The 27,581-nt window shown below is 32.3% G+C and overlaps 3 protein-coding genes across 9 annotated transcripts in view; 1 reads left to right on the forward strand and 2 right to left on the reverse strand.

Moving 5' to 3' along the window:
• Positions 1–20,720, forward strand: Npl4 (Nuclear protein localization 4). Of its 2 annotated transcripts, XM_008198265.3 has the most exons (9): positions 1–133; positions 269–517; positions 566–753; positions 4,908–5,308; positions 5,360–5,686; positions 8,379–8,539; positions 19,905–20,323; positions 20,380–20,531; positions 20,579–20,720. In XM_008198265.3, the coding sequence occupies exons 1-8, from the start codon at positions 113–115 to the stop codon at positions 20,528–20,530; spliced, it is 1,917 nt and encodes a 638-aa protein (XP_008196487.1). In that variant the 5' UTR covers positions 1–112; the 3' UTR covers position 20,531; positions 20,579–20,720. The 2 variants fall into 2 exon arrangements, with proteins under 2 accessions (XP_008196487.1, XP_970927.1); XM_965834.4 differs by having other exon boundaries at positions 20,380–20,720.
• LOC100142394 (uncharacterized protein) lies at positions 10,323–15,888 on the reverse strand. 2 transcript variants are annotated; one of them, XM_008198264.3, is made up of 3 exons: positions 15,516–15,888; positions 14,023–15,467; positions 10,323–11,224 (listed from the first exon to the last, which is right to left on the reverse strand). In XM_008198264.3, the coding sequence occupies exons 2-3, from the start codon at positions 15,464–15,466 to the stop codon at positions 11,055–11,057; spliced, it is 1,614 nt and encodes a 537-aa protein (XP_008196486.1). In that variant the 5' UTR covers position 15,467; positions 15,516–15,888; the 3' UTR covers positions 10,323–11,054. The 2 variants fall into 2 exon arrangements, with proteins under 2 accessions (XP_008196486.1, XP_001811161.1); XM_001811109.4 differs by having other exon boundaries at positions 14,023–15,470; positions 15,516–15,887.
• Atg18a (Autophagy-related 18a) overlaps positions 20,717–27,581 on the reverse strand; it is a 13,049-nt gene continuing 6,184 nt past the window's right edge. Inside the window, exons 7-9 of one of the 5 annotated variants that reach the window (XM_008198260.2) lie at positions 25,077–25,258; positions 24,669–24,737; positions 20,717–21,454 (exon numbers count right to left, since the gene is read on the reverse strand). In XM_008198260.2, coding sequence (XP_008196482.1) covers positions 21,345–21,454; positions 24,669–24,737; positions 25,077–25,258 — 361 coding nt within the window. In that variant the 3' untranslated portion in view covers positions 20,717–21,344. The other 4 variants (XM_008198261.2, XM_008198263.3, XM_008198262.2 and 1 more) reach the window with 4 other exon arrangements.

Genomic DNA, 27,581 nt, shown 5'->3' on the forward strand with positions numbered 1-27,581 from the left:
AAACCGGTGGTTTGGTGACTTCGGCTCGTCGAGGTTGGCATTCGTGCCGGTTGACAATTCGACTTGAAATAGTACTGACTAAGCTTATAAAAATATACATGAATTTTTTACAATGTCCAAAGATAAAGCAATAGTAAGCCCCTTACAATTACAAGTTTTTCACCCCGAATCATGTTACCGCCCCCACTCTGTATTTTTTGCACCCCGATGACATAACCTCAAAATTCAAAAACTGGAAGCAGTGACAAAGCCGTTTTTTATTTTTTAGCTATTGAGGGTGCAGTCCCCCGAAGGCACAAAGCGGATCGAAGTCAGCGCTTCGGACTCCACGTGCAAGTTATTCGAGCGCGTCCACGACTCTTTTGACTTGAGCAGTTTTGCGTTCGCTTTGTACAAAGAACGGAACCAGAAAAATGAGATCCCCAGCAGCAAATCGCGGACTGTGGCTGGCCTGGGCCTCCGCCACGGCGACATGATCTATCTGTGCCCCCTAAACGGGGCTGTCTTGTTCCCCACGGTGAGTAGATCGGCCCCAAATCGGGTTTGCGTAATACGGGGGCTGCAGGGGAACAACACGCCGTCGGGTGAGCCTGTCCCGAGGGAACCGACCCCGTCTACAAGCTCCGGAGTGAGCAATTCGCGACCAAGCAGCAGTGTTAGCCTCAACTTTAAGCAAACGGTTAAGGAGGACCCAGTGGACCTCCAGTTGTATAAACTTGACGGCAAGATCGAAAGGAAGCAGGACCCCAAATTGTGAGTCAGTTCAAGTAATTGTTGGGAATCAGTGTTGCCAACCATGTCATGAGAAAAACACCGTAATACTCCACGTTTAAAGTAATAAGAATCGATATTAAAACATGAGAAAGTAAAATGACAAACAGGTTGATACATTTGTTTATTGCACTAAACATTAATAACAGAAAATACGTAAATAATAATATGAAGACAATAATATTTTCAAAATTCTCCTTTGTATTTTTCCAAAAATCTTGGATATTCCATGTTTTTAGAATCTTTCCAGACATTCTTTAGCATTTTTCTGTACTTCTCTCTCTCTCTCTCGATTTTTTTATAATCCTTTTCTTAAGCCGTCTGTAGATTTGGGATCTAGACTCTTCTAAAGATAATTTTAAGAAACCATTTTTAGATTTTTTTGTCTAGATTCTTCTCTAGAATTATTTTGTAGACTGTACTCAAAATTATTGTAGAAACACTTCTACATTCCCATTTTTAGGTTCATTTAAAATTCTTATTATTGTTCTTTAGTATTATTCCTATACTCTTCTTTTAATTTTTCTCAAGATTGTTCTCTGATTCTTTTCTAAAGCCGTTCATATCTTAAATCTTTAGGTTCTTTACCAGATTCTTATTTAATAAATACTTCTAAATTCCTCAAATTATTTTTTATATTCCATTCTTCGTGATTTTAAGAATTTTTCGATAGTTTCGTTTAGAATTTGTTCAAATTTTTCTTCAGATGCGTATTTACAATTATTTTCTAGACTCTACTCAGAATTAATGTATAAACACAGCTACATTTTTTTTTAAATTCTTCGAATTCTTTTGTAGATTACATGGTCTGCCTTATCACAATTCGTCTATAGTTTCGTTTACAGTTTTTTTAGATTATTCATTAGCATTGTTTCTGGAATCTTTAGATAATTTTATAATTCCATCTTTAATTCTTAAGATTCTTCTTTGATTTTTTTTCGAAAGCCGTTCAGGTCTCAAATCTGAATCTTTAAATTCTCTTATAAATTGTCCATCAGATTCTTCCTTATATTTATTTTCTGTTCTATTCAAAATTCTTTAATAAATACTTCTACATTCTTCGAGTTCTCTTTCAGATTCCACTCTACGTCTTTTCAAAATTCTTCGTTTCGTTTAGAATTTTTCCAGATTATTCTTTATTTTTTACAAAAATTTAATATTTTTTTACTCCAAAATGAAACTATTTTATTGAGAAATTGTTTTACATTACTATTCTTCACAATCATCTTCACCATAAATAAGAATAAACAGTGAAACTTTTAGCCTGCATTTGAAGAAAACACAGTTCTAAGTGTGGTCTTCAAACCAATGTATCTTTGTGGGCAAGCCCCGAATCTTTATTTTTGTTATATATTTGGACTACTGAAGCAATTCTCTACAATGTTCTGAACCCGGAATTTCCCAATCTTGAGTTTTTGAGACACCCTGTATAAACATTTCTACATTTTATCGGTGGATTTTTAATAATAGTATATATTCACATATTTTTTTTAGATATCATTTTGTGTCTTATAAACACTTTCCATAGTTTCGTTTAGAATTTTTCCATCTATTATCTTATTTTATCTATTTTCTCTTCAATATTGATTTTTCTTAAAATTATTCTCTGATTCATTCTCTTCTAAAGCCGTCTGTAAATCGAAAATCTGGACTTTTCCTTTATTTCATAAACACTTATTAATACATTAATAAATAATAGTATTAACAAAATATTTAAAAGAATTAACATAAACTGTACCTTGTCATAAATAAAAATAACAACAAACGATGAACAGTGAATCAAATTTTATAAACACTTCTATTTTGTAGAACATTCTAAGTTGCTTTTTGCAGCTCTTGCAAAACTTATTTTAAAAAAATTAATATTATGACTCCGTCCTTTTTATATGTTTATCATTTGACTATGTTTACAAAAAAAAACGCCCTAAGTTCTTTTAAATAAATGTTGATAAATAAAACTAGTTTTTATGAAAAAGGGCCCAATTATCATGCTATCAAAGCTTTCAATGCTCTACCAAACAAAATAAATAAAAACAATTAAGAATCGCATCATTTAAAAAAAAATCTTTAAAATCTTTAAATCTTTATGAGTTTATTTCTCCGGGTTCTTAGTATATCTACGCCCAAAATTATTTTATACTGTGATTAGTTCATTGTTTCTAACTGTGATTTCTTTTTAAAATTGTAAATATGTAATATAATCTATAAATTGTATTGATTAATTATTCTTTTTTTATGTAACGAATATCTGATTCTACTCTGCTCTTAAAAAAATTGTTATAGTTTTTTTTAGAATTTATCCAGATTACTTTTTAGTGTTTCTGTATTTTTCTCTTGTTTTTTGCCAAGTTTCTTCTCTGATTCTGTTCTAATGATTTGTTAGGTCGATTTTTTAGATTGTTTTGGAAAGAAATCTTACGATTCTTCATTAATTTTTCATCAAATTGTTCTTTAAAAAAATATCCTCAAAATTTTTAATAAACTCTTTCTATATTTTCTAAATTTTCTTTTAAATTCTACTCTATTTGTTTTCAAAGTTTTGTTATAGTTTCATTTCGAATTTCTCTTTAGCGTTGTTTCTGATATACTCTTTCCTTTCTTTTAGTGTTTTCTTACGATTTTTCTCTGATTCTTTTTTAAAACCGTTTGTAGTTTATTTTATAATCTCCAGATTCTTGTATAAATCCTTCTCACCATACTCCTTTATAATAATTATTTTCTCAACTTGAAAATATTTTCTAAACACTTCTACATTTCTCAAAAACTTTTGATAAAAATAAATTTAAAATATTTTAAAGTAGTTGGCCATGGAAAAATTATTTCACATAAAAGGTGTGAATAATCTAGAAATTTTGTTAACGGTTATTAAAGGAAAAAATATGAAATTATCAAAATAAGCTGTTAAATTTATTTTCAATTGAACAAATATACGATTTTAATTACATAAAAAATGTGCTGAAAATTGAAAACGATGCGTCACTAACTATTTGATGACACTTTTTTATGATTTAATAAAGTGGAATGGAGGTGACGTTTATAATGTTAAGTATTTTTTTACCGCAGATGGGATTTGATTTTGGTGTTTAGATTGATATTTTTTTGTAAAATAAAATTTTATTTATAAGAAATCATACAATTAATAAATTTTTTCTTTTTTTCCAACATTTCATGTTTAATTAGAAAATGGAATGACAATGTAAACTTGCCATTTTAAATCTAAAAACAAATATTTTTATTAATCGCAAAAATTTGATCTAACAATTATTTATTATGTTGTTTTTGAATTAATTAGTGTTTAAAAAATCATAAAATTATAAATACTTTTTGAGTAATACATTTTTCATAGTTTGAATTAAAAATCCAAAATTTTTTTGTGGCCTACTATAGAAAAAGCGGAATATTTTGGTTATTTTTAATAATTTAAAAATAATGTATTACACAAATAGGCATATGAAATCAGAAAAAAATAAACTTTTCAAAAATGTCATAGCCAACTAAAAAAATACAACTTTATGTTATTACAGCTAAACGAATAATTAGAAAAAATCGGTGATAACATTACTAAATTCTCCGTAAAAAAGTGCCTTTATAATGTCTGTGTTTCAAGTGTGTATCTTTTACAATAAGGAAGAAATGAATTTTTGAAGATTTCGCTAAAATATCAACTTTTGTTTACGAAAACAAAAGACGATAGCGGGATGCGGATTTGACCAAAATTATTTTCCCAAAAAACGAACCTGAGAATATGTCACTCGTTTTTTGCTAAACCCTATTCGGACATCCAAAATGCAGCACCCTGTACATTTATCTCCAGATTCTTCTCTGGAACTGTTTTATAGACTGGACACAAAATTATTCCCTATATTCTCCAAATTTAATTCTTTTTTAGATTCTACTCTGCTCTTTCATATTTCTATCTTAATTAGTTTAGTAACAATCTAGAATTTTTCTAAATTGGTCTTTAGTGTTGGTACAAAACTTAACATTCTAAAATAAAGTTACCTCATTTTAAACAACACCATCTCCTCCACTTTCCTTTAATTATCAAAAAATATGTATATTATTTTAGAATTCATCAAAATTGGCAACGCTGCCAACTTAAATCGAAAGAGTTTACAACAGCGAATTTGTTGCAGATGTCGCCACAATAGCAACTCTCGCTGTGTCCACTGCTCGGCCCTGGAGCCCTACGACGAGGCTTATTTGCGCGAACACAACGTCAAACATTTGTCGTTTCACGCTTATTTGCGTAAAATGACGTCGGGAGTGGACAAGGGCAAGTTTTTGGCCCTTGAAGACATCTCCTGTCGGATCAAAAACGGGTGCAAAGACCACCCACCATGGCCCAAAGGGATCTGTTCAAAATGCCAACCCAATGCAATCACTTTGAACCGCCAAGTCTACAGACATGTCGATAATGTCGCTTTTGAAAACAAAGACTTGGTCGAGCGATTTTTAAACTATTGGAGGTCCACAGGACACCAAAGAATCGGATTTTTGTACGGCAATTACGAAATTCACAACGATGTGCCTTTAGGTATTTTTTACAATTTTTACACAAGATCGGTAATAAACAATTTTTTTGAAGGTATCAGAGCCAATGTCGTGGCGATTTATGAGCCCCCTCAGGAAAGCAGTCGCGACTCCATTCACCTGTTGCGGGACGACAAAGAGGAAATTGTGGAGGAGTTGGCTCAGAATTTGGGGCTGCGAAGAGTCGGCTGGATTTTCACCGATCTCATCCCGGAAGATGTCCAAAAGGGCACAGTTAAACACTTAAGACATATTAATAGTCATTTCTTATCAGCAGAGGAGTGCATCATGGCTGGGCATTTCCAAAACATGTACCCCAATCCCTGCAGATTTGCCTCGGGGGGCTATTTCGGCTCGAAGATTGTCACCGTTTGCGTCACAGGTGAGGAAACATTGCAAAAATACTCATTCAAACAATTTTGAGAAAAAAAAAACAGAAAAATCAAAACCCATAGTTTGATGTTGAATTATTTACGATTTTTTTAAGTGGAAAAATTTAAATGCTCGAATTTTGTTATTTTTTATTTTTATAAATTAAGTTTTAAATTAGAATAATTTTTCGAGAGAAATTCACAACAAATTGCAAAATATTATGTGTGCATTTTTATTATTTTTTAATTAATTTTGGCAAAAAATTAATAGCATTAAAAGTAACATTAAGTTTTTCAATAAAAAACTCGAAATTCACACGACTTTTGCCAAAGGAAAGTATAAAATCACTAAATTAGGGCTGAATTTTGCCTTTTTAAAGTTTTTTAAGATTATTTTTTCGACAATGAACTTGCAATGTTTGAGAGATTTGTCCCAACACAATACAAAAGAAAAGCATTCTTTTCAGTGAATTTAGGAACGTCTTCTCGTGAGAGCGTCACTAAATTAGAAACAGTTTGTAAATAGAGACAGAAAAATGCATAATTAAGTCCGAAATAACTTGAATCTGGAACGTTTGTCGACAACAATACACTAAATTTGTAAAGTTTTTTAAACAAAGCTTAAAATAGCCAAAAATACGTTATACTTTTGATTCAAAAATTAATAACCACACAGGGTTCAGCGTTTGCTGTGAATTATCTTTTTCTTTATGTATTTATGCAATTGTCAGATTTTTTTACTATTTCTTATAATAAAAATTCGTCATACACACTGTTCAAAAATGATTGTTCAAGTCATAATGTGCCGCTTAATTTAAATTGTGAATGCCGTCAAAGTGAAAGATTTCGTCAAAATAATGCAAAACGGCTTCGGATCTAAAAACAAATGAATAAACAACAAAAACCACGAAAATATAAAGTCCAAATTAAGACAAGCCCTGCACTTAAAACAACTTTTCCGAAAATTACAAAAAAAATTAATTAAAAAATTTGACAGAGATGACATTACTCAGAAACTACAATAATCATTGGACGAAGCGGCACATTGAATTTGAATTCCATAGTCGACTTGATGAACAATAATTTTTGAACACATTGTATAAATTATATTAATTTAATTAATTAATATTGAGTCGCTGCAAAAATAATTATTTATGTATTTCTTATGTTATTTCAGAACATGCAATGATTCAGTGTTGTTTTGTGCAAAAAATAATTAAATACAAATAAAAAATTCAATTAAACGCGAGAAATGAAGTTTTGATTAATTAATAGTATATTATTTTCAGTTTTATTAGTATGTATTAATATTATTCATTAATTGAATATTTATTAAAAATTATGGTAGAAAAAAATCACATACATAGAAAAAATAAAGTATTTAATAGCAAACGCTGATTTCTATGTGACTAATAGTTTTTGACACATTGTAATAAATACTTTTAGCAGACTTATTGACAGTATCTTTTCATAAAAATAAGGCAAATTAAAATAAAAAGATTAGATTTTGTTTTTCAGTGAAAAACTCCCTTTAAACAAACTTCAAAAATCAAATTCACTAGTCGAAATTTAGATCGTTTTTCAACGAAAAATTCACCAAATTTAAAAGATTTTGTCAAAGTAAAGCAGAAAACAAACTGTATAATTGTAAAATCTATTACTTTCTATGAATTTAGGATCTCATTATTTAGCGGGAAACTTAAAAATTTGAGAAATTTTGCCATAACGAAATGAAAAAGTGTTGTTGAATTAAGTATAACATGTATTATGTTGTTGTGAACATTATTCAATGATTTTTTAAATTAAAAATTAAATACCAAAATAAAGCGGAAAATCAAATGTCAACTTTTTCAGTTAAGACTGATTCTTACTAAGGCAAAAATATTTTGACAAAAAGAAATTCACTTTGAAATATGTTTTTGATGCTTGCTTTAATCGATTTATTAGATGGTTTTATTTATCGCTAAATTGTGGCTGAAACGTGTTAGTTTCTAAAATACTAGGATAACTTTTCAGCGAGAATCTTCAAATTTTGAAGATTTGACTTTTAGTTTTTGAGAGGAACGCATTTTAAATTCTTAGATCTACTTAGATTTTCAGTTTTAAAAGACGAAATTTGGCGAAACTATTAATGCTATCGTAAAAAGTCCAATACCATTGTAATTACTAATCACCGTAAAAAAATACATTTTCTTTTTAAACACAAAAACACAAAATTTTTCTACACTGTATAAAATGTGCGTTCATAAAACTCCAAAATTCTTAGCACGTTTGAAGTTATTGATACATAAAATATTATATTAATTTCGACTGAATATTGAGGTCTTTAAAACACGCGCGAATTTTCGAGCACAACTGCGTAGCCGGAGTGCTCGAAATAGAGCAAGTGTTTTAAAGACCAGTTATCCACGAATACTTTACTTTATTTTTTTTATTGGTACACTTTAAAATCATAAATACTGATATTAATATTACAAAAATTGGAAATAAGATAATGTCAGATCAGTATACCTTTCGTTGCCATGGAAGTGATTGTCATTATAATAAAAAACGCGCGTTTTTGAAAGTTGGATTTATACACGCTGTTTTTTTTGCTTACTTTAGCAATTTGCTCGATAACTATTGGCCGCAACTTTAATTATTTAATTCCAGTTATTATTTTTTTTTATAAATATATTTAGTCTTTTAATAATTTTTTTCCAGGGGATAAGACGAACCAGGTGCACATGGAGGGCTACCAAGTGTCGAACCAGTGCATGGCGCTGGTGCGCGACAACTGTCTTTTGCCGACGAAGGACGCCCCCGAGCTCGGCTACGTTCGCGAATCTTCGGATAAGCAGTTCGTCCCCGACGTGTACTACAAGGTAAGTAGGCTATGAAAAAAATCACGTCGAGTTACAGATGCGGAAAGTAATTTATTTGAAATCTAGAGTGAAGTGGTAGTAGGTACTCATTATCACAAATATTAGTCGGGTACAAGGCACAAACACTGGCTGCTATATTTAAGTTTCGCATGAGGGGTTTCTGTTTTTTTTTGCTTTTTTCTACTATTTTTCTAACTACCGACATGATATCACAACACGCAGCCTTTTTCGAACAATGAGACGACAGTTCTACTATATTAGAATTATTATTGTATTTTGTTATCCGACGACGTGATATCATGTCCGCTTACATAAATGATGATCTAAGCTAGTTCAAAAAACTTTACAACGATTCTAGTCTATTTAGACGATTTTTGTTTCATTATTTGCACATTTATTCTGCAACACATCTAATATCTAGTCACCGTGGCGGGTACATCAGGGGGCGGGGTTTCCCCCTCCACCGGATTTACCCAACTCGGCGAACAGGGTATAGTAAAGACAGTTGAAAAGGGCAGAAAAAGAAGGGTGGTGTGGAACAAAATGGACGGAAATTAGTGTCAAAAAAATCAACAAAATATTTTGACAGCGACCACCCGAAAATCGGACGATGAAGGGCAAAGTGCGCACTGAGCAGTGTCTTAATTACACGAAAAAATCAATCGTGAAAATCATGAGCAAAAATTGAAGGGTTGAAATCTCGCTTCATCGTACGATTGCGCCCGTTTAACACCGATTTTTACACATTTATTAGACAAATACGCGTTATGAAAGATTGGCGAAACATTTAGTTGGAATTTTACTCATTTAGGCTTACATTTAATTAGGCTATGATATTTGTCGCGCTACTTATTACCTAACGTTTTGTATCTTTTTGTGGAAATATTGATACGAGTACTGCTTCATTTTCGATCATTTGACCCACTCTACTCCAGCGATAAAAAAATAAAGTGCCACTACTTTTTCCGATAAAGTTGCACCGCAACCCCTGGATGAGTAAAAAATAGTGGTCCCGATCACGGCGGCTGAGCTAAATGAAATGACAGAAGTTGTGTCAAAACAGTGGCGTACCAATTTTTTTAACAATCATTCAACTCAAGCTGACTTCTACTCCCTCTAGCAAACACGTTTTACTGTTTCTTAGGTTATAGTCATTGTTTAATTGTGTCAAAAATATATTGGTTACACTGATTTATTGGCATTCGTGCTAAAATTTAAAACATTTAAATTTGATAGTCAAGGTTGCCAAATGATTGTTTCAAATTTGTTACCAACCTGACGACAAATATCACAATCTTTGTGATATTTATTTGTCAACGAATAGATTTCGTTGTTTTGTTTGGATTGACAGGTAGCAGATGGAAACAGCCTTCTGGACTATTTGCACCTCGACGGCTTGCCAAGTTTAGATTTTATGGCAGTGTTGACCCAAATTAATCTCGATGTGTATTATCAACATTTATTGGTGTCTGCGACAAAAACAATCGTTACGCCACTGATTTGCGAAACGGTAATTTTGATTATTTTTGAAGTTGTGGCATCCAGGAGTTCCGACGTAGGCAGGATACATTGGGAAGACCTAAACTAAACTATTGGATGACCAAAAAAAAAACAATATTAAGGCACAAAAAAATTCCGGCAAAATGAGACGATACCACTCTACACTAGAAAAAATCAAATTGATATGCACTCGGACAATCCCCTTGTGATTTAAATTCGTTGTATATTCGTTTGTATCCCAAATAGTTAGTTACGACAGACAGTTAAAAGAATGAACGAAGAGAACGTTAAAAATATAGATTTTATTTGCCTCTTTTTTCAAATGATTTTTATATCATAACATTGACAGCGATCTAGCATGTTATATTAATCTTCGATAAATATACCCGGTTGCGACTAATTAATTAACTTAAAACTAGGACCAAATTGGGAGCTTGTGCGTTGAAACCGACCACAGTCGATCGAGCTGATCGGTTTGAACGTACAAATTGCCAAATTAACAATTTACCGAATTACCGTACTTAATCTAGTTATATTCATGTAATATAATGAAAAACACTAAAAAACAGGGAGATTTCTTCACGTCCGATGAACCCAAACCAGATTTCGGTTCGAAACTAAGTCTATAAGGTACCAAAAAAAGCCAAGTGCAATTCCTGACGTTCCGGGATTTTTTTTAAACTCTGTAATCTTTAACATTTCTACCGCACCAGGAAACAAACATAACATAGACACTTATTAAGCTAAAAACGTCCCTTGCTGAAAAACGACAACAATAAAAAATATCGCGTACTTTTCATTTTTTATATACGATATTTGATACGATACGAAAATATAGTTATTTCGGAATTCGATAGTACTATTAAGCTAAGACGGTATCATTACGTTTTCATCTCGTGATCAACTACGCACTGTTGCTTGAAGCTACATATAAAACATCTAGATATATGATTTTTTTGTGTTTTTTTCTTTAAGCAAAGTTTGATTAGACATCAAGTGTTTCGATTCAAGCCGATTATAATTTGCCGCATTTTGCGATAAGTATGTTTTTGGTCGGTTTTCCGGCCGTGTCCCCATACGTACTGATCTTTTCCACCAATTCGAGGCCTTCGATCACGTGCCCGAAAATACCAGTGAACCCCCGCATCTCCTGCAATATGATCCGGAACTGCGACCCCACCATTCCTAGAAAACAACTTTACTAAGAAAACGTTCAAATGAAAAAAAGTTAAATTTTATTTTTATTTATCCCACGTCAGTTAATACCTTATATTAGATACATTAATAAGGACTTATAACGAACAAGACTGAATAGAATCATTTGTTTAATTTTTTTCACATAATAAAAAACCTTATTTTATTAAACTTGTCGGTTATAGCCTAAAATACGTAACAAAAGCCTTTCTAACTAGGCACAAACAAAATTCCTAATAAAAATTGCTAAAAACATGTTTGAGGACATTTCTGGAAAACAATTTTCAATTTCGGTGAATTATTTTGCGACGTTTCTTTTGAATTTTCTGTTAAGTTTGTTATTGTACTTATAATAAATTTGCGATTTTGTTCTACAGACGTCAGAAAAAAATTACAAAATTACTGATAATTTGTTAAATCGAAAATTTCCAATAGAATTTTTATTTGATCGGCTAAAGGTGACACAAATTAATGAAATATAAAGCTCTGAGTTCTTTTTAGGGACGTCAAAAATATTTCTAGTATTTTTAAAATCAAATATAAATTCTTGAGTACTGTTTTTTATATATTGAGTAACGAATATCAGTCATAAACTCTTTCAGTCATATTTGTATTTCAGCCTGACAAAAAATTCAGTAGGTTTATATATTCTTTTTTTTTTAGAAAACTCAACGTTCAAATCTCACGAAAAAATTATAGTTATAGAAATTATCGACAATAAAAAAAAACTTTTTTTTATTTTTCAATAAAAATTGGCTAGAAATACCTAGACTTTTTGCATTTTATTTGTAAACGATACATAATTTTTTGAAATTCATACAAAAAGTTATATTAAGTATTAGTTATTAAAATATTTATATAAATTTATACAAAATTATTTTCAGATGTTTCAGAAATGAACTACGAGTACAATATGACAAAAACATATTCTTTTAAAAATTCATTACACCAGAACCAACAACAATAAAACAAATAAATTGGATTAGCTTAAGTGAAGAAATTGTGAGTTTAACGGATTAACATTTTGTAGAGTTGCATTAAAATAAAACTTAAAAAAACCAGTAAGAACTGGTTTACACAACATCTAATTCGCCCTTAACTTGACATTAATTAATAAAAAATGTAATTCCTAACTAGTTAACTAATTAATACTGATGTTGTATTGGTCGACTTTGCTTAGTTTTTTTGATAATTCAACTTTTTTGACGAAAATCTCTTTAAAAATTCATTATTCTCTGTTTAGGTAACGTATACACTGTCACATGTTTGCAAACCAGCTACTTTTGAGAGCAGGAAAAATTTTAAACTATGGACATTAAACGTCAAAAAACGATAACTTACAAAGATTTATTTGACTTAAAATTAATTTCATTGGCACTAGTAATTTATTTGGTTATTTTCCTGACTAAAATACAAATTTTGGTATAGCTAGAAATTTTTGGAAAAAGTGCTTTAACATTCAGGTGTGACGTCTCTTAAAAATTAAAAACAAAACAAATTTAATGGAAAAGTATGTTTTACAATGGCATCTAAGACTCTTTTAAATTTTCTTTCTAAAACATTAACAGTTAAGTGTCTGATTACTACGAGTAAAAGATATTTAATTTTCAACACTAAAATAATTTAATTAATATGGTTTCAATAGTCAATCTTTAATACTTTCATAATTTCTTAAAAAAAAACGGTTTACAGCTTTTTTTAAATTAGAAATGATTGTTTGAAATTACCTCTTTTGAGAGGAAATCACAAGCTTACAGTTCAAAATTCAAAATTTCTCAAATACTTCAAAGAACCGTTTTAAAACCGTTTAAAACCTAAAACTAATAAGCATACAAAAAACAGTATTTGGAGTTAAATACTTCGATCTTCTAGAATAACATTCGATTAATCAATATTTTCATATTTTTAATTATAAGGGGGAGAAAATTTGTAAAAAAATTAAAGTATTTTATGGTAAATGCTAATTTCGGTGCTACTGTTAGTTGTTGTGATATAATAAAAAATACTTTTAACATTTAGACTAATTTTTTACTTAAAAACTTATGACTTTTAAAAAACTAAGTTAAAAATCAATTCAAATGTGGGGACATTTATTGGGTTGGTGTCTCTACCGTTGGCACAGAAACAATGTTTTTTTACAATAAGTGCCAGTTTAAATTTCTACTAGTTATTATTACTTTAATTCATCAGCAAAAAAAAACTAAATTATATAAAATATTTTTTATTAAGTTATTCGTTACAAAAAACATTGTGCCTAACTTATGTGGACAGCAATGTAAGAATTGTTGATTCAATGCCTTCCCTGTTTTTTTTGGAAAAATATTAAAAAGTACATTAGTCATTAAAATTTCACAACCATAACACGAGAGAGAAGAGAATGATACAATATTTTTTCAATATGTTTTGCCGGTAGATTTCAGAGAAAACTCTCTTAATATTTTTAATTTACATTGAAATATTTTTTGAAAACAAACAAGTACAACTCGGATGTTTTTTAATTATTCTTATAGTATATCTATTGTGACCTGGGTAAAACGTGTAACCCAGTTAAAGCACCAATAAAAATCAATCAATCAATCAAATTGCTCATGTGAGAATTTTTTGCTCCAACCATCGATCGTACTTTTAACGAACTTGATAAGTAGTACAGTAAACAGCTTAGGCAAAATAAAAACGCAATATTAATTTTTTTTTCATGCGATTTGAACGTTGTTTTTCCATGAGGTATCAACTGACCAGTTAGATAATTTTTGCTTAAAAGTTTATTTAGGATACGGTTATGGTCATACCTAAATTGTCGTGTCGTTTCTGTGTCCGCCTCATGCCCACCGTCCCCCTCACGGCCATCAACTTGGTATCATCTGGCAAAAAATAAGAGTCTTCGAAAATCGAACGCCCCCCTCGTCCATTATTCAGCTCAAAATCCCCCGTTATCACACTCTCCCCCTCCCAACATTGGAAAATCTGGCATCCTTTGTACCCCATTCCGGCCTCGCCTGTCGTCAATAGGCCGAAATTTTTGGCCATTTTCGGTGCCACATCCGCTCGCACTTCGATAACAATCCGGCCAACGGACGCCCCATTCACCTCGATGTTGAAGTAGTAAAGGGGGCACATATTGGCTGGGTTGCGCATTTGTGGCGAGTGTATAACGCTTTGCATCATTAGATTGTTCTCCTGGTAGATGTTTTTCGGCGTGGTTAGGACTAAATGTTGGGGGTGGTAGTTAACAGGGGGGATGGTATTATGGTTGTGGTAATCGAGACTTCCGTTGACGGTTTGTTTGGTTAAAACGTGACGCGAGTAAAGTTGGGACATGCAATAGTTTGCAAGGAAAAGTATCGGGTTTTGCTGCGAAGGCGGGAGGATTCGGGAGTTCCCCGGGAATGCCATCTCGCCGTTGTGGATGTTGCTCAAAGCCTGCTTGAGTAGTTGGAAATCGAAGATCACGGTCGAGTTCCGGATCAAGTCATCGAGTTGGCATTGGAGGTACATTTCTTGGTACCGTAACTGTAGTCTTTGTTTCTCGACGGAGACACTCGAGTAGAGGTTGTGGACTTCGGTTAGGTTCTCAGCCATGGATAGGTTCAGTCGTAGTTTGGCTAAAGTGTCTCTGGTTTCGGTCAGTTCAAAGTGCGACGCATTGTTGGTCAAATCGGCCTCGACGTGCGTCTTTAGCGTAACGCAGGCTTCGAGTATTTTCAGCAAGAATTCGCGCTGTTGTATCGCAAGCCTCTGGATCTCCGAGAGCATTTTATTCATCGACGCGAGGTCGACCTGCAGCTCGGCGACGAGCTGCTCCTTGGCTTCGTTCTGCGATTTGATTTGGTGGGTGGAATGGTCGCTGGTGGTGGCGCAGGCGCGGCACACGGGGGCGCAGCACGTGTGGCACCAGAGCGCCAGGGGCATGGCGTGCGTGTGGCAATTCTCCGATATGACTTTGGCGGGTTTGTCCGGGGGCTTGGGGCCCAGCTTCATCTGCGAGAAGTTCTTCGTGAGGCAGAGCACGGGGGCGTAGGTCGGGAGCGACTCGGGCCCCAGGTCGCCGATTTCGGTGCGCTTCCAGCAGTACACGCAGTACAGCTCCTGGCCCTTGTTCAGGTTGGTGCGCATGCATTGGAGGCAGAAGTAGTGTTTGCACGATAGCAGTTTGGGGCTCTGGTCGGAGTCGTTGAATTTCTGCTTGCAGTAGCCGCACAGCATCAGCTCCTCGAATTCGGGCACCGGTTCCATTCTTCTGGAATGGCGGGCTGTGAGGTGGTCAATAATTGGGCCGACTTACCGTTTCGTTTTTTATTAAATTTTTATGTTTTTTGTTTACGATGTGTAGCACAGCCTTTGAGTAAATCCGATAAAACGAGGGATACGCTTGTTTTTGGTCGTCGTTTGTTGTGTGTGTGTGTGTGTCTGAATTGTCGTCGTTTATAAAAACTCGGTGTTTCGGCAACGGTTTTCGCGTGTTTGTACTATTTTGCGTTTAAAACGGGTTCGGTGTACGATGCATTAACTAATCGAGATTTATATTACATAATTGTTTCGTGCCGACAAGATCGGCAGATTTACGAAAAAACTTAAAGTTATTGTGGCCGCCGAACGATGTGCCACATCATGTTGACGACTAACCGCACACAGTCAAGTTAGCTGCGATGCGTCGAAATGGCGTCGCTTCATTCTGACAGATGTGGAGCTAACTTCACGAAGCGCGCCAACTTTGAATTGTCATACCTTCCCAACTCGAATTTTCAATCACAGCCAATTGTAAACGAATATTTTTATCACAATTATCTTTGGGTTGTTTTTGTTTTAAGGGAAATTGCAGATATGCTAGAAATTTTGTATTCAGTGTATTCCTAGAAGTTTTATACGTATTCTCAATCTGTGGCCTGTGGTAATATTGATTTTTCTCTTCGTTCAGTACAGAAAATTAAAGACACTATCAATTCTACTTATTTCCCTTTTAAAAAAAATTGTTTATAGAATAAAATTTTTTGTTCAAAAATTAATGGTTACTAATCTAATTAGGTATTTAATTCTGAGAATTGAGTTTTTTTTTCCTAATACAATGTAAACTATCAAGGCTGGATTGATTTTGCAGTTTTCGAATAAAAGTGGTACAATAACTAGGTATAGCTGCAACAATGTATTTTTCAAAATTCACGTTCGAGATGCACTGCCGTACTAAGCAAATCAAATTTGAGATAACAAAAAATCTGAGATCAATAGTGCAATAACTTTGATTCTAAATAACTTTAATAGATATTATCCAGAAATTAATAAGACGAAATACGTAAATAAAATTGTCGTAAGTGGGGTTTGTGCAATATTACTTAGCAAGAAAGTCGTAACTATAAAATGTATATGAAACCCACTCATTAATGAATCAAAAATTGTATATTTTCTAAAATTAATCAAAAACATTAGGTACCACCAAGTTTGGTTGATTACCAAGTCGAATTACAATTAAAAAAACAAAAAAAAAAGTGTATGACTTTGACGATTTTGTTAATTCGGTTGGAAGGACGGGTACAAGAACTAAAATTAAACAAATGAAAATTGAAAACTTTTTCAAATGGTAAGACTACAGTTCACAGTACAAATTGACCAAAATTATTAATCGACCTTACCTAAGCGACATGGTTAACGTTACGTTTGAACGAGGAAAAAAAAACATGCAAAAGCAGTTTTGACAGTGACTTTATAGAGTTAAATTTCCTAACATCAATAACATCATATTCAAAAAACCCACTCAAAAACACACAACAAATGGCATAGATACAGAAAGAAAACAGGAACTCTTAAAAAAATTTAAAAATATTCGACCAGAAAACCGATTGATTTTTTGGCAAAATTTGCTTTTATTTCAAAAGTATCGTACGCTAGGTGTAATTTCTTGGGTACAATTTTTTATAAATCTCCTGTTGTTACGTATTATTTCATTTGTTTAAAGCCGTTAATAAATATTTTTGTAGTTACGACTTTTTTACTTCGTTACTTTTACTTAATTAAAAAAATAAATAAAAAAATTAAACGTCGTATGTGGAATAACAGCGATTTGACAAAATAATGGATACAATTGCATACATATTTTGTTTTTACAAATAAATTGTTAGGTTAACTTCAATATTCCATGTTACTAGCATTTAAAATAACAGTGCACTCTGAAAATGTAGAAAACAAGACATAACTCAAGATTCATATAAAATCAGTTACGACGTTCTTGCTTAGCACGGCAGTGCAGTTGTCTGACGATTGTAAAAGCGGCCCTCATAAGTGCCTTTAGAGCCACAAGAACTCGGTTTAACGCAAAAAATTTGTATTTTTCTCCTCGAAATTGTTAAAGTAGTTTTTGCTTAAAATTACCATTTTTTGAAAGGAAATTATAATAATTCGATTACAGTTTAAAAAGCTCATCGACTGTTGATTTATTGTCCGATTACTTCAAATGACGATTCGCAAAACCAGGGTTAGACAAGATAATCGATTAATTGCATAAATACGAATAAACCATTAATCGATTACTGTTTTGAAAATAATCGATTATCGATTCATCGATTAATCAATTCATTAATCGATTAAACAAATAATCAATATTACAGTGGAACTAGGTTATAACGAACATCCAAGAGACTTCATAATTCGTTTGTTATAACCGATCGCTCGTCCTAACCCAACGTCGTCCTTGTAGAGTAATAATTTTCAAGTTATTTTTTTTTCAAGTAGCACCCTATTACGGAGAATTTTTTGGTTTTTTGCTCTAAAAATGACTTCTAATTCAGTACGTATAATATTGTTTTTGTTTTATAAAAAAAACACTAATAATTTTTTGTGTTTTGCCGCCATTTTGATGCTTTAATAAGCATATTAAAGCACGCAACATCAAGTGCGATGTCATAATAGTCATTATTCGACAGAACATTTTACGAAAATTTTTAAGTTGGCAGAAAGCAAATTCGCGGCCGTATTTTTGCCAATTTAACAAATTTCAAGGGGAGTTTTTGCAAGATTATCTTTATTATCATCCATACTTGTGTTTTTTAACAGAATTTGGATAAAACAAAAATTTTAAATTAATTTTTCACTTTAAAAATTGAGACATATCAACCGTCACAAAAATCCTAGAATCGATTTAAATCACAATTTTTGTTTAAAAACGGCAAAACGGAGGCAAATTACATAGAATTATATAAAAAAAATTCGTTTTATATGACCTTGAAACACTCAACGCCACTCGGTTTTGACTTCGTGCTTCAATAATGGTTTTATAAAACTTGGTTTTAATTTATTTATTTAATTTAGAAGTTTTTTGAATTAAAAGAAAATAAAATTCATGAGAATATCAAAATTTGTAGAAGTGCCCACAATGGGTATTATTTCCTAGGAAACCGTTTAATTCATTTTTATCGTTGATCAGATTCTACTGCGGTAACGATTCTTAGACATTACCCGATTTATTTATTCAAAATTCGCTTTTTATCAATAACTTTAATTCCAAAATTTTTTGTGACTATTATTTTCCTTTCGATGTAATTCTCTATTACATACTAGTGAGTTGGTGCGCTGCTTTTGAGCGCCCTGTACATTTTAAAATTGCTTTCTAAATAGTAAGAAAGATGTTATGTATTTTTTTTTTTCATTCTTCACAAATAAGTGAATTATCTTTTTATTGGAAAACTTCAAAGGCTCGGAACACCCCTCTCTTATTTAAAAAAAAATAACCATTTTTTTTTCTTAAAACCTATTTATGGTTTCTCTAAACATGTATTTTTTGAAATGATAAATTACAAAATTTTGTAGTTTTCGAGAAGAATTACAGAGGTTCACAATTGAATTCTATAACAAAAATGATTCGGTAATAAAAATGAAATATGGTGACCGCTATTCTCTTATTAAAACATAGTAGATTTCCCGACAACTAATCGACCAGGAACTACTGAAAACGCATAAAACAAAACTAGTTCTTAAATCCATAAAGGGGTTACAAATAATAGTAAGTTCTCTATAAGGCGTTGTCAAGATCATAAGTAAAACCGTCTAATAAAAAATACATTTTGTTTTATTTCACTCCCCATACCTATTAACAAAAATCAATCCAAAATTAGCTGAAAACCACCTCATCGAATTGTTGGAAAACTATTAAACATAATTAATAATTGACTCACCCCGTAGTTTGTGGAAGCAAAAAAGACACAAAAAATAAATGACCGGAGCCAAAATTAATATTTGTTTAACAAACGATCCGATATAACGAACAAATTGTGAACCGAGTTCCACTGTATAATAAAATACCCGTATCTCTTCTCTTTTGAGCAGTGTATATGCTTTTGCATTGATTCACAAATATTTTCTCAAAAATAAACAATTTTGTGTACATTTTAAGACTACTTTTAATCATTTTGCCAATTAATTGGATTGCATTTAAAATAAGTGAATGAAGAAATCTTGGTACAGAAACGATGAAAAAGGCGCATTTACAAGTTTTTTCTTTATATTTGAGATTTTTTGCCTACATTATATTGTAAATTATATTTGTTCAAAGCTCGATTTTTTATTCCCAAGGCGGTGAGCAATATTAATAGTGCAATCACTGTGCAAGAGCTCTAAAGCCAGAGCTCTAATTTTTGTCCCTCAAATGGCTAAAAAAAATTCAAGCCGCTCATATTTATAATTCCAGGAGAAAGACAACTACGGCAACGAAGTTTCCCGCCTCGGCCGCCCCCTGCCAGTCGAATACCTCCTCCTCGACGTCCCGGCCTCCACCCCCGTCACCCCCACCTACACCTTCAACTGCGACCCCTCTAAACAACCCTTCCCAGTGGAGAACCGCTTCATCGACGGCGAAATCCAAGACTTCAACGCCCTCAACCAATACCTGTCCCAATTCACCTCAAACGAATTCTTCACAGCAATCAACGATTTCCACCTGTTACTCTACATAGCCACCATGGACATGCTCCCCATGAAGGAGTACATGGGGCCGCTACTCCACGCTTTGCGAAACCGGGACGCGGCGGCTGCCGAGGAGTGGTCCAGGAGCGAGCACTGGGCCACCATCGAGCAGCTAATCGCCGCCAGTTCGCCGCCCCCGTCCAGGTATTTTTTTTTTTGAAGGTGGAAGAGGTTTTAAACTGGTTATTTTGGGGTTTCAGGCCGGGCAGCGTGGCCGGGAGCGTGAACGTGGGGGCGGGGTCCTCGAGCGGGGTCCAGGCGAAGTGGACGTGCCCCCACTGCACGTTCCTGAACACTTCGGATGTGAGCAATTGCGAAATGTGCAGTCTTCCGAGGTCCACGTCCCACTGAGGTTCGAGCAATTGAGTGTTAACACAGGGGGTAACAAGTTCGTTTCAGATTTGCACGAGGTGATTGAATATTATTTAATGGTTATAGTACATGTAAATCTTTAGTTTTTAATCTCATTTTTTCTAAATTGCGTAACGGCGACTATTTATTGGTTTTGTTCTAGTTACTGTAAATAAATGAGTCGAGTCTTGTTTTATTATTTTAATGTTCTATTGTACGGTGATAAATTTTTAAAAATAACCGTCGTACATAACTCAATAAAAACAAGTTTATCCATGAAATGATTATTATTTATCACACAGCATTCGTCCACTTTACAATTTTCTAGTCACAGATTTTACTCGTTTCATATAAACACACTAGCACTCCTAAAACTATGTATGTACACAGCACAATGTGCGCAAATAATTGGAAAAAAACCTACTGTAACAAGTCAGACACTCCCTCATGTATCGAAAATAAGGGGCAAACCGTGGCTTAATCATTACAGTATTTCAGAATAAATTAGACATTTTCCGGCAGTTTCACTCTGAGCACACTCAAAGTAAATACTACCATGACATTTTACCTAACTGTGTCCTTTAATTCACTAAATAAAAATAGAGTCAATTGATATGAATTTTTGCCCGCAACAAATGACAATACTTGAATACAAATTTAAAAAAACTAAGTTAATTAGAAATAAAATGAATCATCCGTTCAAATTGAACAGATAGAAAATCAAATCCTCGCTAATCCTGACGACGAAATGAATCAGCAGAACCAGCCCGAACATGAGTTGGTACCTATCGACGTCCTTGAGCGTATCGTGACCTCAGTCCGAATTCTGCGTCAAGGGCGGGTATTCCTGGTCGTCGTTGAAGTGGAAGGGCCCTTTGGGGGGCGATTCGGTGGCAGCCGCCATCTCCCTCAACTTCTCCGACTCTGCGGGAAAACAGGATTTTTCAAGGAGGTCTCGACCAAAGCCAGTGGATACACTAAAGTAACGACACGGGTCTTGCAGGGCAACAATAACGATCAAAATACAAATACCACGTTATTCAAGTCGCGTTAGATGTTAGATTTGGATATGAATTTATTTAAACAGGGTTTTACTTTTTTTATAAAACTCGACATTTCATGTATAACGCTGTAATTTTAAACATACGTTAAAGGTTAAGGTATGTCAAAACCGTCAAGAAATTCTAATTTCCTTCTAAGAAATTGGTAAAGAGCACAGTGTTTATGGTAATTATTTGTAGTTTTACTCTGGTTATTGCTTTTTATAGCAGGAACAGATCCCATGGAATCCCATGTTCAAAATGTGTATTTTGAAATAAAGTACGTAATTAATAATGCATAAGTAAATTCAATATTTAGAAAAAAAACAAGTTGACACAATTCGTTCTCAAGGAACTTTGGCACTTTATTTTCTAATTTTACATTTACCCTGTGTTTACAAAATATTTAAAATACATTTAAATCGAGCAACAACTAAATTTTTACTGGACTTACGAAGCAACTCTGCATCAGACTACTGGAAACTCAATCAAACAAGAATTGTTTTATTAGAAACATAAGTGTATAGACTTGAAAGAGAAATTTCTAAATTTTTATTATGCATTTTAAGTAAATTTTAAGGAATTGGACTGCTCTGCTTTGACGCATATTTGACGCATCCAAAGTAGATATGGAAATTATAACGCATCTGCCGAAGTCTCTTTGGTAGACTTTTTTAAAAACCACATACACACTCAATAATATTAAGGCAACTTCTTATAGCCACTTAAAGCAGTGAAGTAATGTTATTTAAAATTTAAATTATAAACGGCAAATTGCGTTGCATTATTTGTTAGATAACTATTAAAAACAAAAAGAAACTTTACTAACAGTTGTAAAAAAATGTCTTGCTTTCATAGCATCTGTTAATGAAGTTGAAATAAAAAATTTAAAATTGTTGGTCTTCTGACTTCATGAGAAATCTAGTGGAGATAAACGTTCAAAGTTTAAAAACGTGTTTTTTTGGCTTATATTTTTCGCTTTATTTTCCTAGTTCGTTATTTTTTTAAAGCAGTAATTAAAAAAATCGAAAAATATTGTTTTTATCTCAAAAAAGTACTTAAATGTTAAAATTTAGAGTTAATTTGGTCTGTTTCTACAAACTCAAAAAAAACGAGAACTTAATTCAAAAACGTACTTAAAAGCTTAAAAATGAAACAAAAAAACACCAATTTCGATAGAACTTTATAATCCTCGGATTATTTTTGGCAAAATTTCGCTGAAAAACTAGTCAAAAACGCGGAAAACAGGCAAAGTAACATTATTTTCCGGGTCATTTTCGGTCTAATTCGGTAATTTTCCAGCCAATTGAAAGTTACAAGGTTGAATAAATGTGTTGTTAGCTTTTTGTTCATATACAGAGTGAGTTTAAAGTAACCCATAAAATTCATAATTCTTTTATTTTTCAAAAATAAAAAAAATACCAAAACAGGTTACTTTGCATTTTAATTGAGCTCAAATTTGAATTAACTGGATTAGTCATGGTGGCCATTATGCCGGCACCATGACATTTTTTAATGGAACGATACAATTTTTTTGTATAATTAGATGCTCTACTAGTAGGCCTTTACAACTGTGCTACTTATTTTGAATAAAGGTGAACCAAAAGCGGAAAAAAAATTAAATTTTTATAATAAAAATCACATTTGTTATTTTTCCAAAATAAAATAAGAATTCACAAACATGTAACTTAGTATTTTAAGGGAGTTCAATTCTGACTTAACTGGAGCAGTCATAGATTATACCTTATTTTAGACTAATAAAAATTTTATTTTTTTTTGTTCGCTTCATCCATATTCAAAGTAGCACAGTTGTTTCATTAAAAAAACTCGTGATGACGTCAGGAGTCAAACTGAAGCTCAATTAAAATGTTTTTGCATTTTTTTATGTTTGAAAAATGAAAGAAATATGAATTTTATTTTTCAATATCTTTCTTGAATGTTTAATGAACTATTATTACGAACTTATTATATATAATTAATTATAATGAACTTATTCATCGAAAGTATCTTCAAAAGCATTGACAAATAAAAAAATTGTACTTCTATTTATTCAAGAGTCGATATATTTAATAAGAAGTCGTTTGTAGAACACTTATTTTTTTACATATTTTTGTACAAAACATTTTGCAAGCATCGCTTGTTCTAGAAATCATAAAAATTTCCATTAGTTAATATTTTTAATTTTCTCATTAATTAATATTTGTTATTTATAAGAAATTGTAGAAAAAATCTGAAAAAATTCGAAGGCATACGGAAAGAAATAAAGCAAAAAAAATCGCAAACGCTGATTTTTGTGTGATTATTAAATTGGATTACTATTAGTTATTAGTGATTTATTACAGTATATACTTCAACAAATTACTCCAATCATCACAAATAACACTTTCTTTCAATATTTATTTCTTTTAAGTCAATAAAATTAATACAATGCCGAAAGGTACAGTAGTGTCTAAATCGCCGCTAACTTGTGAACAGTTTATGCCGCGTCACGTCATCAGGCTCAAAGCGAGACCGGTGTCAAACCGGCAGACAAAAAAGCTTATATTTTTGTTATTTTCAAAGCTATCGAATTTTTTTTTTTTTGTGTTCAATTTCTTGATTTGAGCACTATTATGTTGAAAATAAATAATAACATTTTGAAAAATTGGAAACTTCCTCATTGCAAATTTCAATTGTATTATGAACCATTAGATTTATTTTTAACACAGGTTTGAAGAATCCATGGTGTTTGCACAAAACAAACAGGAATAAATTAACCAGCGTAAAACTACAGATGATCATCGAATTTACAGTGCTAATTTAGTGGGGAAATCTTGCCAGTTTTAACATGTTCAAAAGTTTTATTTGCATTTGTTTGTATTTCGATCTAATCGTTATTATTACCCTACCAAGGTCCTTATCACTACTTTACCATATCCACTCGACTTGCCTCCCGCCGGCAAGGCCAAATCGATTTCGGCTCGGCTTGGCCACACAAAAATGATTTGAAAAAGTAACTAATAAGAGATGTGAAGCAGGCATAGAGAGTGCGCGCGTTATTTGAAAATTATTTCATGATTGATTTGTTTTTTAACATTAAGTGTGGTTTTTATACTGACCAGTACCTGACATTTGGCCCACGGGATTGCCCTTGACGATGCCGGCGTAGCTAGCTAGTATGGCAGAGCCTTGCACGGAACAGAGAAAATCATATTGGGTGCGGGTTTACTAGGACGTGGCGATTGCTGATTCGACGAATCGAAAAAACAAACGCCAAGCGGATTAAAAGTCGGCGATGGCCATGTACTGGCCATCACCGTTACAATTAGAAAAAATATGAGACTAAAAAGAAACTGAAACAAAAATCAAATCAGGATTTTAGGAGTGAGGTTTGTCGGCGTTAGCTTTGGTGATAAGTCGATAAATTCGACAGTCACGAGCGACTAACGTCTTTTATTTTTTGCAAGACTGTTGTGACATACTATTAAGAAAAAAAAGGGGGAGAGAAGCGGGTTAAGAGTGATTACCTCCGTCGATGCTTTGCGGTTCGCTCATAGCTGTACCTTTTGATGAGTCACGAGTGTCACGTGAGTCGTCGAGACGGTGCTGTTTGTACAATGTGAGGTCGCCACCTTCGTTCGGGTCCAAGTTGTAAACGTACAACTTTGCCTCTTCGGTCGCCACAAGCAATCGCAACTGGTTTTGGGCCCTGAAAATTGTCGTTGCCAACGGGGGATACAAATTTATCGACGGTCAATTCAAGTGTGTTATTGGCAACACTGCATAGTTTACAAAAAATTAAAATGACCAATCCTAGGTGGAAAAGCTTGGTAAAATACTTTTTTATAACAACTTTGTCACTTGTTGGTCGATAATAACAGTTTTTATCTTCGAAAAAGGCAAAAGCCACACCACTTTCGATCTGATTTGGTCAATTTTCGGTTTGTTCAAACAAAACTTTGTGAAGTAATTGCGTTTCTGCCGTAAAACATGTTAAAACGTTCAAAAAATGAAAAAATAATATATAATTATCGACTTCATTTCGTAATTTTTCGTAGAAAAAACATTATCTTCCACCAATTTCTGGAGTTTTGTAAACAGCAGATCAATTGAATAAAAAAAAATACTACACACTGGATCTAATTTAAAGATTTTTCAACCAGCTTTAAAAGAGATTCGAAACTGCGTTATTAGTAATTATCTTAACAAAATAAAAAATATATATATATATTTATTTTTTTTATCTTAACAACATGTTTAAATGTTCTGAAATAATTGCTTTTCTTGCTTAATTGAGACTTTAATCCACTCATGAACAAACATTTCATAAAAATAACACCATTTTCGATAAAATTGTGTGTTTTTACCTAATTTTTAAGTGAAACAGGCAAAGTTTCATCAACTTGGACTTATTTATAAACTAAGGAGTTAGAGAATCCAAGATATTCTAGGTAAAAATAAGATTTTTATTAAAATAACTCGGAGTTTTTGGTCTGTATTTAACGAAATCTCGCGAAAAAATTAAATTTTCAGCTTTGAAAACGTTCTTAGACACACGAAAAAGGCAAAAATCACACCATTTTCGACAAAATTTAATCAATTTTCGCTACGTTTTCAACGAAACTTTGCGAATTAATTGCGTTTCTATTTGTAAAACATACTAAAATGTTGCAAAATGCAAAACTAATACAAATGATTATTTAACTCAAAAAACGAGCTTAGATATTTAAACAAGAAACGATGATTCCTTCAAATTTTGTAGTTTTTTGGCTTATCTTTGACAAACTATATCTTAAAACCAGCCAAATATCAATTTATTTTTCACTTACCTTGTCTTTTTATGAATTTTCTCATATATTTTTATTTAATACATCGATTTTGCTTTATTTATGTATTTTTTTAAAATCTGGCAAAATAAATGAGACTCGTTCAAAAGCGAACTAAATTTGGAGTTTTAGTGTAATTGTTCAAAAAAAACTGAGTTATTATCTCAACAACGTGGTAAAAGGCTTAAAAAGACAAATTTAACAACATTTTCTGGCTAATTTGGGAGTTTTTGGGCTTGTTTTATTAAAAAACTTTGCAAAATAATTGCTGTTGTGCGATAACGTTTAAAAAAGGCAACAATTATGTAATAATTATTATGAACTTAATTTGCTGATTTTTTGGGCTACATAAGCGAAATATCGCCAAGAAAACTGTGATTTTACTAAAATCGTGTTAAAAATTTAAAAAAAGGTAAAAATAACAATAGTTTTAGCTTACAGACGAAATACCCTATTAAGTAAATTTCAATTTGTTTTTGTTACGTTTGTAGTCGGATTTAGAAAAAATAAAATAATCTGATTTAAAAATGTAAATCAAATGAAACAAGCTAATATAACATTTTGCACCATTTTCGGTTTGTTTTAACAAAATATTGCGTAGAAAATTGCAGTTGCAAAATTTTTTAGCTAGCAAACGTGCTAAACCATTCAAAAAATCAAAAATTTTATTTTTAGATACGCTTTTAGCTGAAAACATACTCAGAAAATGAAAAAAGATCTCCAGCATCCACTTAATTTGGTAAATGTTTTTGAATAAACTACGAGTTTCTAAGCGTTTCTAAGTCTAAAATGTACGAAAACAAACGAAAAAAATTATATGAATATTACTTTAGTTCAAAAACTTACTTAAAAATTACACCACCTTCCACCAAATTTTCTAGGTTTTTTTTTGTTTTTTTTTTAACGAAATATGCTTAAAACCAGATAAATCGAGTGACGCAGGCAAAATACCAATTAAATCAAATTACTTTCCTTTACTTACCTTACCCTTGTATTATTATTATTTTGCTTTATTTTTTTCTTAAACGAACTAAATCTGAAGATTTTACAGCCAGTAGGAAAATTGTTCGAAAGAAAAAACGATTTATTACCTCAACAACGTTAAAGGCTTGAAAAAAAAACAAATTAACACTATTTTCTGCCAAATGTGGTAATCGTTCGACTTGTTTTGAAGGAATTTTTACGAAATAATTGCTTTAAAAACAA

Source organism: Tribolium castaneum, chromosome 6 (genome assembly GCF_031307605.1).
Source record: "Tribolium castaneum strain GA2 chromosome 6, icTriCast1.1, whole genome shotgun sequence".
In the NCBI taxonomy this organism is placed as follows: Eukaryota; Metazoa; Arthropoda; class Insecta; order Coleoptera; family Tenebrionidae; genus Tribolium; species Tribolium castaneum.